Below are 17762 nucleotides of genomic sequence, written 5' to 3' on the forward strand. Positions count from 1 at the left end.
TAAATGTACTGGCGGCATGAAGCTCATCCATAGATCCATAAATCAGCCGCATTGTTGTGAAACCCGCAGGATTCAAAGCGTGTAAACAGGTTATATTTACCTACAGAGACGACCTGGTAAGAAGCATATCATTAGTATAATTTTAATCACTATTATCATTATGTCTTGATGCTTACAAGTGAAAGATGCTTTTTCACATGACTACATCAAATAAGTGATTTGAAATTGAATTAAACTGAACTGAAATAAAGACTCAAACTTAAGGAAGCAGAAGCTAATCAAACAACTATGACTAATTATACATAAATGTGTTGCTTCATATAATTTTACCTGATGCGCCACAAACAAAACATCCCACAGTCGCCATGGATGTGAAATCCAAGGAGGCCAGGAGCATTACTTAAACCAGACTGTGACTACGTTTGTTTCTGCTGCACATATGAACGTGGAGGTCAACGGGGATCGACTCACTTTGAGAACCAGGCTTCGTCGATGACATGAAACTTTTCTGGATTCTGCTGTGGGTTCAACCTTGAAGCTGGAACGTTGGCGCTTGGCGCAACGGAAATTAAACCCTATTACAGTAAACCTAATTCAAATATTGTGCTTAAACATTATTGTCCCCAAATTATTTTGTAGATTCATGATGAATTGTATCATAACAGACAGATACAGACCGCCAGCGCTCATAGTGACAGCTAAGAACTCATCTCAAAGGAACAACAGAATAACAACAGACCAATGGATCATTCAAATATGCTAGTTTGTACAGTACCATTGAGTTATTAACAAAATAATAAATGAATACTAGATTGGCATTGGCGCGTATGAAGGTCCAACAAGGTGTGATTTATAGTAAATATGTTCAAATATTAAAAAACAAACTTCACTACCAACAAACACATGGTGAGTTTAAGAAGCTGCTGGTCCGTCTGGCAGTTTGCACTTCGTAACTCAAAAAAAGGTAGAAAGTATCACAATATTGAGTTTATTGCATAATAAAATAATTGGTACTTTGTGAGTGAATATCTGACTTCAAAATGAAACAGGTTTTGCAATCATCATTTAAGTATTCAGAACTTCATAATTATAAAGCAATGATTGTAAAGCTACATATATTTATATTTCCTGGGGGAAAAGCAATGGAGTGGAACAGCAGAGCTTATTACTAGAGATTAAGGTGGCAGTTGCTCTAATCAGTGGACTAAGTCAATAAGCTTGACCAGGTTAAAGTGCCTTTGGGTTTTAACTTTCCCAGTAAGATATTCCGGTACAAAGAAACCCCACCAATCACAGTGGATACCGAGGAAAGTGAGAGATACTAATGCGATTCTGCTGAATGTGCTCACTCTTCTTTGAAAACAATCCAGGCTCTAAGACCTTTGGCTCCGCTGCGATCCGCGATGACATCATGAGCCCATTACAGCGGGCCAACACGGCCACGTGCTGCCATTACACTGTCACAAGGGACTGAGAGCGTCTTTACAAGCATGCTGATGGCATTAGACATGTCTGGTGGCCTCCGCGGGCTTTTATGAGGTCCCACTGTGAGCTCAAACCGGGCCGGCTCAGGTGACCCGACGAAGCACTCATCTCATCCTGCTGCAGGAGTTCAGAAGTGGACTCGACTGAGGCCACGTTTACACGTAGCAGGGTATTTACAAAAAAGGATATTTCCTCCTCTACGTTTTGAAAAATACCCTCATTTACACGAACCTGCATAAATATCTGTTAAGGTGCTATGAGCAGCCAAACCTACAGGGGGCAGTGTAACGAGAAGATAAAGTCATGCTAGCCAATCAGAATCCTGGAAAAAACATCAACAAATGACACGAGTAACTTCCAGTTACTTCCAAGATGAACGAGAGTCTTTCGTTTGGAGTGACAGAGAAGTGGAGTTACTTTTAAGTGTGACGTTAGAATATAAAACAGGTAAAATACAAGAAAATATTGACGGTGGCCAAACAAATTGTAAACACAGGTCGCACACATGACGCTGGTGACGTTTCTGTCGCATAATGTGACGTTCTGAATCCTAAATGTCCGTTTCCCTCTGTTTACAAGCAAACATGAAGACTTTGGCCGGAGTTTTTTCAGAAATGATCGTTTTTGGTGACTTTGAGCTTCGTTTTCGTGTAAATGAATGGCCAAAACGCATGAAAACACCACCGTTTTTGCTACGTGTAAACGGGGCCTGAAGGAGGCTTCAGGCTTACCTTGGTACATTCTGATTTAATACTGTTCAGCCCCAGTGGGCCAATGGAGCAACAGGAAATGAGCTCCATGTCCGTTACAAGACCACAGGCCGGTTCTTCTATCGACAGAAAATGTAGAAACCTGATATTTAATTCTCTTCTACTTTTAACTCTAAGCTCTTCGTTCCCGCCGCGGCGAACGAATGGCAGCAGCAGAGGAATACTCTGCAGCGTTATCAAAATGTTAAACACGAACGGATCAGCAGTGCAACAGCAGGGACCATTGATCCGTAATTAACGCGATGGGCCTGGAGAAGTGATTATGATGAACTGTGTTCAAAACTTCCAAATGACAGGAACTTAAGAAAAATGGCGACGGCGCTGGCCTATTTCAATACCTCCTCGTGAGCCGATCTCAAATATTGGAGAGGAGGCTTAAGACAGATGGAATGTGTCACTGGATGGTCGTGTGGATTTGGGATGTATTCACCCATTCAGCTCGCTGTAATTACAAAGGCTTTCGGCGAGATCCGATTTGCCTCTGAAAGCCCGTCGACGGCACGGGGATTGCTATTACAATGATATCGTCTGACAAAGGAATATGGACACTGCTTTTAAAATAGAGAGAACTAATGGCGTTCTGTGTTGAGAGTGCAGGCTCGCTGGCTCAGATGTGGGTAAGGTAAATTTAATTATGTGCCCTGTACACACTGGCTGGCTTTCGATTAGAATGAACTAACTGCTTGAAACAGTTGTACCCCAGTGACCGTTTAGAAAATAGTGCTCGGTACATAGTCTATAATTTGATGTAGGAGGCAAACTTGTAGGGCTTTGTGTTTCTAAAGCCCGTGTAATGTTAGGAACTTTAATCCTGAAGCAAATCTGTGTGATGTGTCATCCCTACAATAATGCAGTGACAGTAAGAACATGATGTTTTAACTTGAAGAGGAGAGCAGAGGAGTTAATGAGATCCTGGACGTTATTCGGTCAATTAGAAGTGTTGATGATGCAGTCATTTCTTATTGTGCTCGCTGGCTGCTGCAATCACTCAGCTCAGCAGGATCCCAGGGTGCAAAGCTGTTCCGCCTTTGATGCTCGCGAGCCCTGCTCGCTTTTGAAGTGGGGAGTAAAGAAATGTCTGACTCAGAGTCTTTGAACCCACCGAGACGTGACGCAACACATGCACCGACCTGCACCCACGTTACCGGGGGGCTGGGATGGTAACGGGGTCACGGCGAGTGTCTTCAAAACGCACGGGACGGGGCCCCTGTTCATCGCTCTGCAACCCACTCATCAGCATCCAAACCAGGAGAAAACTGAAGTTTTCCAAACATGCAGCTGACTACAAACAGTTGTTTATACCATCACAGCTAGACTCACTCTGTTGAACTATTACAATTATGTGTTTTTATGAAGCGGTTATACTACAATTGTTGTTCTTGTCAACATTTTTCAGATCCTCATCTAATCAATGACTCGCGCACTTTACGCCACCATACGCCACTACACAGTCTGTGCACAAAGTCTTCTTTACATCCAAATCCATCAGTCCATCACAAAATTGTGCAGTTTTCATTCCCCCCAACCCATTCTGTTTAGCTCCATCTCCGATGGATTACATAGGATGCACAATAAAGCACAAACAGTGGGTTTTACCAGACGTGAGATGCTTTTGTGTAGCTTCAAGCTTAAGGCTGAGTTATGGTTCTGCGTCACACCGACGCAGAGCACACGCCGCAGCCGTGACGCCGTGCTGAACCCTTCAGACTTCTCCGTCACTCCATTTGGTCGCGGTGCAGTACCCCCCGCGGTCACTAGTTAGCGATCTTTTTCTGAATGGTTTATCCGACTTTTTCCGGTCACAGTAAATCAAAGAAATAAGGACAACTATTGTGCAAAAAACCAAAACAAAAAAAATCACATATAAACGAAGAAAAGAGCCCTGGAAGTTCACTACTGCTTCAAACCGGAAACCGGAAATGCTTGGCTTTCAAACAAACCAATCACAGCCCTCTCGGTCTGCGTGTGGACGGCGTCTGCTCGACGCGTAGTTACAATTTTCAGGAGGTGCACGTCACTGACGGCGCAGCTGACGGCGTGTCCTCTTTTCAGCAACAAAAATGAAATCAGTTTAATGAGATGATTCCATCCTGGAATTTCAAACTAAACAAAAACTGGGTTGAGTGGTGCCAATTTTGGGATAGAGGATCCTGCACAGTTAAAATAAAAGAAAAAAGCTGGTTGCATTTCAATTGAGAGAACCAAAGCACATCAGGTCAACCCCCAAGTGCTATAAGACGAGGACTGGAAACCCAGTTCTCCCTGTAACAGCTCCGTTATACAGCAACAAGAGGCCTTCCAAAGTGCCAAAGCAGTCGTCCTGGACAACAACTATCACACACATCCAATGTACTATTCACTGCACCCACACTTAAGAGTTTATTATAAAAGCTGATGATAAGAGACAAAGTAAGAACAAAAAAAATCCTCATCATACTATTGTTGAATAGCACAACTGAATTATTTACTATTTCCAGTCGACCATATCAGGCTTATACTGCTCTAAAAGCACTTGTAACCTACACGCAGTGTCAGCACACATCCTCTGTGTGCATCGTCATGCGTGCAAGTAAAAGCATTAACATGCTCCTTTTTTTGTGTGTGTGGGTGTGTATTTTTCCTCTATTTGTGCATTTCTCAGTAATTTAACTGAGGTTAATGTTGGGATATTGCAGGGCATGCACACACATCCACTCACTGATTACCTTTTACATTATTTAAGCAGTAATAATTGCTTCCCAGAATAATAAGATGTTCAGTCCAGCTTTCACCATTACTTTACTTTTCAAACATGATGTATTCTTTTTGTAAAATGAGTCTGCTGTTTTTGTAGTTTTCTTTTGTGGTGCTATTTCATCTTTTGCCCATTTCATGCAGTTCTCCTCTCTGAAGAGTGGAGTAATGCTGAGTGATGAAGGCCTTTTCCCAATGAATTTGATCTTACAGTAATCAATGACTTCCATGAGCGAACTTCAGAGCTGACATCAGCACACGGGAGGAGGAGACGCAGCTCAGTTTGACCGAAGCGCAGGGGTAACAAAATGAAGGCAGGAGGATGACGTGGTCCTGCAGCGAGCTGCCTCTCCATCACAGCCCCGGCCCGATCTATCTCTGGAGCAGCTGCGCGACGGCGGGAGGTAGCGGCGATGAAAGCGGTGATGCTACGTTAGTGGAGAGGACACGTTATTAGTTTGTGAAATGAGGTTATCTATCATGTGAAAACCGGTGTTTCTCACAGGAGAAGCTTGTACGGGTGTAACAGGCACACACGAGTGTGCGTTATTTAATCAAAATGGATTTGTCAGTGATTGAATTTCCGGAGAGGAGTGTATCCCACGTTTGCTCGCAGGATGTTTTCCATGTGCTTTTCTCCCAATTAACTGCGGTGACATTTTCAAAAAGCGAATCAACACATGTATTTGAGACTAAAGCGGCGGAGCTGCCAGGCCCGGGGAGCGCCGGGCCGACTCTGCCCGTCGCTCACGTGCGCGAGGGGCTCAGTGACGGCGCCGGCTGCCTTCAGGAGGGTGGAGCGGGGGATTAACTGTCTATATGTGGCAGCTGATTGCTGGGAATGGGATGCCCTCCAGCGCTGATCACCAAACGGAGCCATCGGCAGCCCGCGGCCGTGTTCAAACTCCCTCACATCCCCGTTTTCATTTCCTAGTTTGTACGTCTGGAAGTGGCAGCCCTAAACGGTAAACTCCCCTCTTTTCCTTTCATCTTACTGCGATAATTCATTAGGTACTGCCTGCGTGTCCTCCAGGCTTTGAAGGACGTTGATGAAATAGTTTACACACATACTTAATCAGCTTGATCCACTCCGTGTATAGTTGAAGGCGAGACGTGTCTATATCGCTCTCGTGCTCTTCCTTCTCTCCCTTCTCTTCCTTCTCTCCCTCTTCCGCAATCTGCTTTCAGGCTGTTTGCTTTCTTAAATGAACGTAATGCTACAAACGGAGTATAAATTGCCTTCTTTGCACTTCATCTCATCACATCTATCCCAGAGGGTCCTTTCTGCAGCAGAGGGAGGAGGGGGGGATGAAAACACATCAGGAAAATAATTCACTTGCTCTGCCTGGGAGATACAGGTTGCTATCTGTGTAGAGCTGCTGTGATAAGGCCCATGTGCATTTCCAGCATTAGAACTCCAGCATTATCGTCACAGCACCCGGCGAGCGGCGAGGAAGGTGGAGAAGTCGACGCACATATGTATGCAGGCCTGCACACTTATTCCCTAATCTGTCTGCGATGCTTGCAGGGGAACCGAAACACATTCAACACATGCAGGAATGTCCTGCGCAGATGCAGCCGAAGTGTAATGATCCGGTGATTCAATTGAAGGTTTTAATTTTTAGCTCTGCGGACGGCGGCTCGTACTCCAGGTGAACCCTCTGCAGTCGCGACAGCCTCCCTTTTTCACTTTCAATTAGAGGAGAACTGTGACAATTATTTCACACGCATGCAAAGACACTAAAAAGGAGCGACGGAAAATACCGGGGGACGCCACAGCAGCAAAACAGGCTTCAGACGCCGCAGGAACACAATGGGATCCTTAGATCTGGTTAAACTTGGCAGCTCGGAGTGGCAGAAACCACACAGACCAGGCTAAAAACCACGGACAAGCAAAAAAATGTCATTAATTACAAACGTTGTGTGTGTCTCATTAAAGCGAACTGTTCCGTGTCGCTAGAAATATCAATCTGACTCCCTTGAGAACGACAAGAAAATGTTATTAGTGACTTTAAGCTGTTATTAAAGTCTTAACGCGGATGCAAGGGTAGTAAAAGATTCATTTGTTTCCCAATGAATTATTGAGAAGTGGGATTTAATCAAAGCTACACATGTTGCAGTGAAAAGTATCGCTAATCTCTCGTGATTGATTGCATCTAAATGAAAATATAGACTATAAAAATCCAACTGATTGTTGATTGCAGAGTTAATTACAAGCGCCAAATAAGAGACGGTAAACAATGAAAAAGTGATTACTTCAAAGTGGCTCAGTGATTATCTGACAGAAGGGGAAAAAAATAGTAAGTCTTTATTAGCGTTACTTCATCCAATAGTCTTTTTAGATAATGCAGCACATAATAGAAGCACATGAATGTGATTTATGTCCTTTTATTCAAAAAGCCATGATGGGGATCTGAAATAAGACGACGCAAGGGGAGAGAGATCCTAACAACCTTCCTCTTGAGATGAAAACCCCTGACCTTTTATCAGAAACCACATCGGCAACTTCTTGATCAAGTGTCAAGTAGGAATGGGCGATATTTTACCGTTCACGATAAACCGTCAAAAAAATTCCCCACGGTAAGAATTTGTCATCTCGCGGTAAAAACGATAAATTCCTGTTGATGATGTTTTTGTGTAAAAGCTGATTTATGGTTCTGCGTTAAGGAAGGAAGGAAGGAAGGAAGGAAGGAAGGAAGGAAGGAAATGAGCCAGAAAGAAAGAAAGAAAGAAAGAAAGAAAGGAACCTGAAAGAAAGAAAGAAAGAAAGAAAGAAATGAGCCAGAAAGAAAGAAAGAATTGAGCCAGAAAGAAAGAAAGAAAGAAAGAAAGAAAGAAAGAAATGAGCCAGAAAGAAAGAAAGAAAGAAATGAGCCAGAAAGAAAGAAAGAAATGAGCCAGAAAGAAAGAAAGAAATGAGCAAGAATGAAAGAAAGAAAGAAAGAAATGAGCCAGAAAGAAAGAAAGAAATGAGCCAGAAAGAAAGAAAGAAAGAAAGAAATGAGCCAGAAAGAAAGAAAGAAAAAAAGAAAGAAAGAAAGAAAGAAAGAAAGAAAGAAAGAAATGAGCCAGAAAGAAAGAAAGAAAGAAAGAAAGAAAGAAAGAAATGAGCCTGAAAGAAAGAAAGAAAGAAAGAAAGAAATGAGCCAGAAAGAAAGAAAGAAAGAAAGAAAGAAATTAGCCTGAAAGAAAGAAAGAAAGAAAGAAAGAAAGAAAGAAAGAAATGAGCCAGAAAGAAAGAAAGAAAGAAAGAAAGAAATGAGCCAGAAAGAAAGAAAGAAAGAAAGAAATGAGCCTGAAAGAAAGAAAGAAAGAAATGAGCCAGAAAGAAAGAAAGAAAGAAAGAAAGAAAGAAATGAGCCAGAAAGAAAGAAAGAAAGAAAGAAATGAGCCAGAAAGAAAGAAAGAAATTAGCCTGAAAGAAAGAAAGAAATGAGCCAGAAAGAAAGAAAGAAAGAAAGAAAGAAAGAAAGAAATGAGCCAGAAAGAAAGAAAGAAAGAAATGAGCCAGAAAGAAAGAAAGAAAGAAAGAAAGAAAGAAATGAGCCAGAAAGAAAGAAAGAAATGAGCCAGAAAGAAAGAAAGAAAGAAAGAAATGAGCCTGAAAGAAAGAAAGAAAGAAAGAAAGAAAGAAAGAAAGAAATGAGCCAGAAAGAAAGAAAGAAAGAAATGAGCCAGAAAGAAAGAAAGAAAGAAAGAAAGAAAGAAAGAAAGAAAGAAAGAAAGAAAGAAAGAAAGAAAGAAAGAAAGAAAGAAAGAAAGAAAGAAAGAAAGAAAGAAAGAAAGAAAGAAAGAATCGTTATCGTTATCGGGATAAATGGCAGAAATTATCGTGATACATTTTTTAGTCCATACCGCCCATCCCTAGTGTCAAGACCGTGCATCCTTGCGATACGAGAGCCGGGAGGTCTCCTCCGTTTCTTGATCTCGTTTTGCTACCTGCTCGCCGGACTTCCTGGAGGGGCTGCGTTGCAAGGAGGGGCCGAGATCGTCTTTTCCTCTCTGCGTCTACCCGAGCTCTGAGGGGCATCAGAGAACCCGGATTGGTAATGGGACCAGACGCCAATCAAAGTGAAGTTTCAGAGGTGATGCTTTGTTTCGTTTCCCACAAATCCCAGCGAGCCTGGCAACCTGTCTAGGTCTGCTAGTCACCCAAACCCCCGCCCCCCTGCCAGCAGACGGAGGGGTTGACTCGCCGGCTGCCCGTCGAGAAATGGGGTCATTCCATTTTGTGAGGTCTTCCTCTGGTTTATAAGGTGAAACAAGCCAATCTAAAAAGAAAACATTGTGCTCAGGTGTTTATGTCTGGCTCACAATCACGTAAACCGGCTAATAGAATAAGCACATTTCACGCCTCAGGGCGAAAAACTGTATTTAAATGTTCTTTATATAAGGCTTTGACAACGCTGAGTATAGATCCATCATATGTTTCTGTTGTTGCCCTTCAGTTTTACTGAGTCTGACCGCACTGTCAAAACACCACCGGAGCTGCCAGTTCTAATAACGCAGGGGTTAGTAATAAATTGTCAAATGAGCTCTTGTTGCAGCGTGATCCCGCAGAGGAATTGTAAAATCCGATATCGCAGAATGGGCAGGGTCTCTGGACGCCGGCATCAACCAGGGGGTTGCTCATATCTCCCAGGGTTTTATAGGCTCAGGTCTGACTCATTCCGGCTTTACAGTCACAATGACCTTCCCATTAAGGCTCCATTACCGAGGGTCTGTTAGAGGGAGAGAGGCGCACACTGGGGCTATTTATGCAGCTGCACTCTCTTCCTGTGAAATGTAGTGGGTAAACAAGTGTCTGCCTTTGCGAGCATTGCACAGTCATGGGTGAGTGCCTTTATTAAGGCAAGAAAAAATGAATACACATGCATGTAAACACACGGGGGCTCTAATGAGCTCACGATGCAAATGGACGATGTTCGGGCAAATGCAGGCATTTGAACTCCGGCTCTTTAAAAAAGGGAGTACCTTTCCATCATCCACCAGAGGGACTCCAATCAGCCGAACAGATATAAAGAGCAGTTTCTGTCATGACAGAAAAAAGTGAATAAATTGATGGGGATTGAGACGCCTGGATGTGCTGGATAAGCGTAACTAGGAGTCTTCCAGAAATAAGATTTTGGTGGAATGCAGCCATCTTCCAAGACACCCTCCTCGTCTTTTTAACCAATTATCTTTTTTTTTTCCACAAGAAAAGACTGCACAATGAAAGAAATACTATCAGATCATTTCAAATCAATTGGAAAGCCGTGTTTTACACTCGAGCCACCTTCACAGGGAAGGATTTGAGCAGTTCTGCCAGGCTTCTGGAGGTAAAATGATGAGAAGAAGGTGGAAATATTCCTATTTGCTGCAAGAGTAGGTGGCTGCTGGCCTACATTTATCACTGGATTTATTTCGTTTTTTATATACGTACGCACACAAGTCTACAATTCCATCTTTCCTGAATGAGATCAACTCCTTGAATCTGTTCTTTGATCCATCTTCTGTCCTACTGGAGGCTCATGTCACATAAACGTGCACAGTGAAATCCATCAAAGTGTTATAAATAGTTATGAATTGGGTGATAAATCATTTTAGTTTGCTTGATATCAGGTTTAATTATGCAAGCCAAAATCACAAGAAGAGTCAAAACTTTACAAAAACATAAAGAGAAACCTTGTATTTGATGTAAACGTGATGTTGACGTTTCTTTGTGTATGACAAGGAGCCAAATATCCCTGTAAAGTAGATCCTTAATCTGCTCTTTGATCATATTATTTCCCCAGGGCCACATGCTGAAGACGGTAACAGTAACCAGGTATCATAATGAAGACTGACTGGCAGCCGGGAACGACTGATCTTCTTCAAACAAACTCCATCCACTTTTAGTCTCATCTCGCCACATCCAGAGAGGAACTTTGAGCAGCGGCAGCAGGTCTCAAAGGGAAGAAAGTATAACTACTCCATTCCTTGTAAGTGGATTAGACAGAAATGACAGAAATGATTGCGCATTTTGTTCGGTTTCTACTGAGCAACAAAAGTTCCATTAGCTTGATTCAGAAATGCAAATGACTGTTTTTGTTTGTTATGGTAGGCAAGTGACAGCGGGCTCGAAACTAAAAGCCTTGCAAGCTGCTTTTTTTTTTTCCTTCTTCTTCTTCAAATTGTAAAGAGAAAGCCTCTGAGCGAAATAAGAGTCAGTGGATATGATTGCATCTGAGAGGCAGGAAGACAAATATTGGAGGAATACAGCTGGGCTGGCATATGCAAGATATGCTAAGCAGCGAGAGGTGCAAAACAAAAATGCAGTGTTGTACATATGGTGCATATTTCAAATCAAATCACAACGCTTGCACCGGCTAATCCTGTCCCCGCAAATAAAAACCCCACATTGTGCTATCAACACTCCAGGCTCAGACCCAAAAGTAAATATAAGCTCGTGCTGTATTTAACATGTGACACTAAGCTTTTAATGCCGAAACAGACCCGCGAAAGGTGAGGGTGCAACATTTTCAAGAACCTGCCTTAACAGGAGAGATAGAAGCACTTTGAAAGTAGCTCCAGAAATAGTATGAAACATTCAAACGCCAATCTAAAAATGTATTGCATTCGAGCTGAAGGAATACTGAAGAGCTTGCAGGGGATTGTGGGAAAATTGAGGACATGTTGAATACACAAAGCCAGAGAGAGATTGTACCTACAGAGGGAATCTTGCATCAGCCTTGTTTACGCAGTAAAAACCACAGATCAGAGCAGATTGCTTTTAAAATTCCCTTTGACAAAGGCATAAAAAGGAATAACCTCTCACAAGGTTATGTATGTGAAGACACCGACTCTCCTGCACACGGTATTGATGTTTCTATCAATAGCTTCATGCATATCACTGACCAACATCTGAGTCTCTGATCACCACTCACACATTGTTGCCGCTTTCTTTAATTCAACTTCCTCTAAAGTAGGGAATTAGTTGAGGCTAAATAAGTGTGTGGACGGAGACTGAGGCAACAAAAGGAGTTAACCTTCACTTCAGGCAGCGGGAGAGGCGGAGTCTGCTAAGTGGAGGGTGAATTGCCTTTTGGGATTTGGAGAATTTCAGAGAAGACAGAAGACCTTGTGATTTGTACTCTCGCTGCCGTGGGATCGTTAGAGGACGGGGATCCTTCCTGCTCAGGTCCTCCTGAAAACATTCTCCCACTCGCCCAAGGATGCTCTTTTTCTTGGTCACACAACACGACGCTACATCTGTCAAAGCCCAGCAGGGAAAGGTCAAAAGCCCCCCAGTGACACATGTCAATCACAGGAGGTGGGTATTACCCGGCTCCTTGTTAGGAGAGTGGGGGGGCAGAGGTCTCCTGACCTGTCACCACTAGATAGCACCAAGAGGAAAACCTTTCCCCTCCTCACACGTTAGCTCAGGAACAGAAATAATCAACGGGACTCAGCGGAGAAAAAACTATGAAATGTGAGGACGATTAACGGGATTTCAGATTTGTCATATTAATTTAGAAAACTACAGCAAAGAAATGATTCGCTAGATTACCGTCCTTGTCATGAACATATAAAAGTCTCTTGTAAAAACAAATGCAAAAGAAAACATTTAAGAACATTAGATCCTTCTTGTGTTTGCAGATCCAAGCATGACTGGTTGCTAAATCAACTAGAAATCTTACTGGCGTGTAGTTACAACAATAAAAGCATGTGTGCTTTCCAGCCATAACAGACAGCTACCGTTATATTTGGACTAGATATGTTTGGACTTCACTGCTGTTATGTTTGGACTGCTTATGTGAATCAATTACTATGGCTTTATCATACTTTTTAACTGACTTTCATTTCATTTTTATTTATTCCGATCATGGAAATATGCAAACAAAAAAACCAAACAAGTAAAATGATAACACAATCAAAATGACAACACAATCAAAAGCATATTCCATAACCAGAAAGGAGCAGGAAGAAGAAAATCTTACCTGCCCCTCCATCAAAACAAAATTGAACAATAATAACAGATGGTCTGCACAATTACTTAGTTAATATCACAAGGAAAGAAAAACAAAAAAAATCAAAGATAGATTGTCTGTCTCCATATGCATATATTATAAATTTACTATTTCATCCATACATTGCTATTTTTTTCTCTTTAAATTTCCTTTTAAACTGAAATATGTTTATACAGCCCTTTAAATCATAATGTAATGAATTCCATAACGTAATTCCAACAATTGAAATGCTCATCTGCTTTAATGTTGTTCGGGCAAATAAATGTTTAAAATTAAAATTTCTACGACAATCTTCATTACTTGAACTGAAAGTAAACAAGTATTGTAAGTTTTCTGGCAATGCTTTACATTTCGCTGTGTACATGATTGTGAGTGTCTGTAACTTAACCAAATCATGGAGTTTCAGTAATCTTGATTAAAAAAAGAATCTGTTGGTGTGTTCTCTGTAATGCGTATTGTAAATAACTCGAAGTGCTCTTTTCTGTAACAAAAATAAAAGATTCGTAGTAGTTGACTTTGATGACTTAGTCAACCCGTCAGCCACCAGGAGGCCCTCAGGCCCAGCATGGCTGTGTAAGGAGCCGAGGACGACCTCCTGAGGTCAGAAACTCATAAAAGAAGAAAAAAGAAAGGGAAAGCGAGACCACCTGATTTTAATACCAACTCAATGGGAATTATTGACAGGTTCCTGTTGTTCTCTATCCTTGCTGCGTATTCTACCTGCTTACACCAGGGAGCGTCAGGTGGGATAGTGCGTGCGATAAAATCTGTGTGAAAATCAGCGTCATGTGTCATTCCTGACGAGTAGAAGTGAACAATCATGCCACTGCTTATACATTATAGATGAGATGGAAATGAACAAGACTGTTGCAAACCCCCAGTTAGTATCATTTGAATACAAAAGCAAGGCGTTAAGCTGCAGGTACGGCTCACAGGGTTTGTACGGGTTTGTTCAGTGTTGTGAATGTGCACTGAGGGACAGCGGACGGACGGCATCCCCTACCTGTCTGGAGCGCCCAGGCGTCCGTTGCGGGGCTTGTTGACCTGGGCGTACAGGGCCTCCAGGGGCGGGCCGTTGCCCGACAGGTTGAGCGGGGAGTGAGGGCTCTGTGGACTCTGAGGGAGGTGGTAGGGGTGGCTGTAGGCGTCCACGCTGCTCCCGTCTAGAGACGAGCCCAGCGACCCGATGCCGGCGTAGGTGTGGTCCTCGTCCGAGCTGAAGGTGCGGCTGACCACGTCCTGGATCTCGGCGTATTCTCTCTCCTTCGCCTGCCGCTCTCGGAGCTCCCGCGTCTTGGCCTGGATCCTGATACAGGCACATTAGAGATGAGATGTCAGGTATGGTTTTGTATCTGAGTTATCGATCCAGAGAAATATCCACCACGCAACCAGAACACAAAAGGTCTCCTGGGAAGAAGGTCTTATTCTTTCATCATTCATATGTATCTGGTGGAGACAATTCCCCCCAATCTATCAAACTGCACAATATTGAAGTAGTTGAAAATACTTTAACAGGGTTGCACACAACAAATTAGGCAAAAGCTTTAAGTCTGGAGTCTTTTGTGACAAAGATGATTTAAGTAGATATATATGTGTTTTTGTGTGTGTCTGTGTGCATGTGATACAGTATGTAGTAGAAGTTATTGAGTGACAAGAGCACAGCACGACTGGGAGCAGCACAACATCAGATATGATGCTGGAGAACAAGGCAGTGAAGAACTTCCCGGATCCAGGGAGGGAGCCTTCCAACAGGGTTCTGTGTATATATATATATATATATATATATATATATATATATATATATATATATATATATATATATATATATATATATATATATATATATATATATATATATATATATATATATATATATATATATATATATATATATATATATATATACATAAAGGGCGTTGCCAAAACATGTGAAGGAATGATCCTGTGGTGTTACTTGAACAAAAACTGCAAAGAGGAGAATTGATTTTGTTCATTGCATGTTGTTTTTTTGGTGTTAAATAAGTTCCATGCAGAAAAAAACTGGTGATTAGGCTTCCTCCTCCTGATTAATGGCATGGAAACAGACTCTTTCCTGCACGTTGGATTTTTCAGATTCGGCTTCACACGAGACTTTCGGATCATGGGCCGGGTCTTGTACTGGGACCCAGACCGGTCTCTCGGATTCAACACTCCGAATTACAGCAATTTTGCTCTTTATTTCTCACGTTTGCACCTCGATAATCCCGTTGGCACAACATGTCTTTCTGCAGCAGAGGAATCAGATCGTGATGCTTCATGTTTTAAATATAAGATCATGTTGTAGAGGTGATCGCGGACATCCACAATGTGTAGGACTCAATAAACGTGTACATTGGGCTTAATCCGTATATAATACACGTGACAATAAAGCGGAACGAGGAGCCGTTTTTCATCCACCAACTTAAGTTCTTAAAATACAAACAAGAAAAGGAGAGTGTAATGATGCACTAACTCTGCCCATAAACATTCACAAACCCTTACGATCATAATAAACCCACAACTCTTCACGAAAGAAAAAATGACCCCAAATAAGTTATTTTTTCCAGGCCTCAATTTTGACAGGACTGTCTCCAGCTCACAGCCGATGTTTTTTTTTTTAAATTTGTTTTACTTTTTTTTGCAACTTCCTTGTTAGGATGAGCAGTTTTTAATAGATAATTATCCTCATTATCATATTGAAATATATCTAATTGAGGGAGGAGACAGGGCGGAGTGTTGTGCTCCTGCATGTGCGCTCAAATCCACGTTGATTGTGATGTTCAAAGAAACCTGCGTGGATTTGGGCTTACGCACAGTTTTGAACATCTGAATTTTTTTTTGCGTACGCAAGATTTCCACGCACGGATTCACGTTGAAATCCACGCACTCTTTGCAAAAGAGGCCCCATGTCTGGTACGGTGATCCTTTAAGAATGCTAATGGGTGAAGGTGGGAGGGAGGCCTTCTCTCCCTGCTCTTCCTCCTCTCCCTCCTCTTCCTCCTCTTCCTCCTCCCCAGCCCTTCCTCTTCCTCCGTGCTGTTCCTCTCCCCGGGACCGCTGCCACACAACAGAGCCTTTCACAGACCTTTCCTGTGTCACAGAACGGTTCCATGTGAATGGCCATCTGTCGGCGGCTAACGAGACTCGTTCTGCGCGGAGATCTGGCATCGGGGGAGCCGGGAGGAGGCCGGTGGAGGCCGGTGGGGGGGAGAGGGAAGGGCTGCGTTGACCTCCCACTGCGGCGACCAGGGCAGCAGCCACCGGACTGCTCACTGGTTCCAGATGTTGCATGTGCTGCAGGGAGGAGCACTCATCCAAGCATGGACTCAAGCAGGCGAGAGCCTCTCACCTCAGGTCACAGCTGACCTCTGACCTCCCGCTGCTGCTCCACACGGATGATTGACATTTCTGGAGTAGAGCAAGAACACCCCACAGAAACTGCCTCCCGCTTGTCTGTGTATTTTAATAACAATAATCAGATTTCAAACAATCACCATTTTTCAGTGCCACATTAATCCAGTTCCCACATCCTGTCCACAGACCGTCTCCGTTATTCGTAGCTATCCAAAATCCCATTTTCCAGGTATTATCTGCACAATGAGATTTTGACGGAGGCCCGATGCAGTGTTGCAAGATGTGCAGTCATCAATAAAGGTTCAAAGCTGATTTGATGCTTTATTGAATTGTTGTGGCGCAGGTATGATATGAAAATGATCAATCCTGTTGTTTAGAGTTAGCTCGGTCTTTTCCCGCTGTCAGGAAATGGGAACGAGTTTATCTGTGAAACGCAGCGAACCACAGAGGCGCTTCCACCCGCCGTCCAGCTGCGGTGATGTCAGATCTCTGCCAGGAACGAGCAGACAACGAAGTTACCGCAGATTCACCTAAGTCCACCGGGGCCTCCGGATCCTCAGGCGCTTTGTGGACTAATCAGATTCATTACAAAAAGAAAGGGCTTATTGACATTTAGGATGAGATAATGGCCTTGGCAAAACCGACGACATCAAGCTTAAACAAAGACTTTCCTTCTTCCTCGGGCCCCAGGAGTCTGACATGAATACGGCTAATCAGTGCTTTTTAATAAAAGGACATATATCCGCCGATAAAGTTAAAACAGTGAGTCACTGATGAGCGTATTGTGTAAACACAATACGCTCATCAGTGTTTGCCTCACTGCATCAGGCTCATTTTCAGACTGTTTGAGGAAAAATATCTGTTAGTGTATATATATTTAAACTTAATTTGGCTGTCAAGCGGAGGGCTCAGCTCCAGGATATGGAAACACGGTGGACCACAGAGCAGGGTCAACAACTGCTGAGGCATATGGCCTGCATGAGTTGGCAACGCTGCCGATTCCATAGCTTGATAGCTTTGAACTTCCAATGGCATTAATGTGAGCACAGAAACTGCAGTTAAAGCTTTGCAGGAAGAGTTTCCACGGCTGAGAAGCTGCATGTAAGCCTCAAATCCCCCCACACCATGTCTGAACCAATCGTACACTAGACGAATGCATAAACCTAAGTGAGGTTTGGTTGGCTAATGTGTGACACGGCTACAGAATATAAGGCAGGACGTTGAAGTGGGGGAGTTAAGATTGGGATCTTGCAGAGAAGCCAGAGGCAAATTTACTCAGCATAAAATAATTCAGATATTATTTTACACCATCAAGACTAAACAGAATGGGCCTAATTAATAATGATCTATGTTGGAAGTGTGGGGTAGAAAGTGGCACATTTATACATGCATTATGGGAATGTTCTAAGATCCT

General features: G+C 42.8%; 1 protein-coding gene across 1 annotated transcript in view; it reads right to left on the reverse strand.

Annotated features, from left to right (window-relative positions):
* Positions 1-17762, reverse strand: part of LOC133423716 (partitioning defective 3 homolog) — a 394242-nt gene that overhangs the window by 79268 nt on the left and 297212 nt on the right. The window contains exon 21 of the mRNA XM_061714033.1: positions 13980-14282. Coding sequence (XP_061570017.1) covers positions 13980-14282 — 303 coding nt within the window. The remainder of the gene's footprint in view (positions 1-13979; positions 14283-17762) is intronic.

This window comes from Cololabis saira, chromosome 22 (assembly GCF_033807715.1).
Source record: "Cololabis saira isolate AMF1-May2022 chromosome 22, fColSai1.1, whole genome shotgun sequence".
NCBI classification, from domain to species: domain Eukaryota; kingdom Metazoa; phylum Chordata; class Actinopteri; order Beloniformes; family Belonidae; genus Cololabis; species Cololabis saira.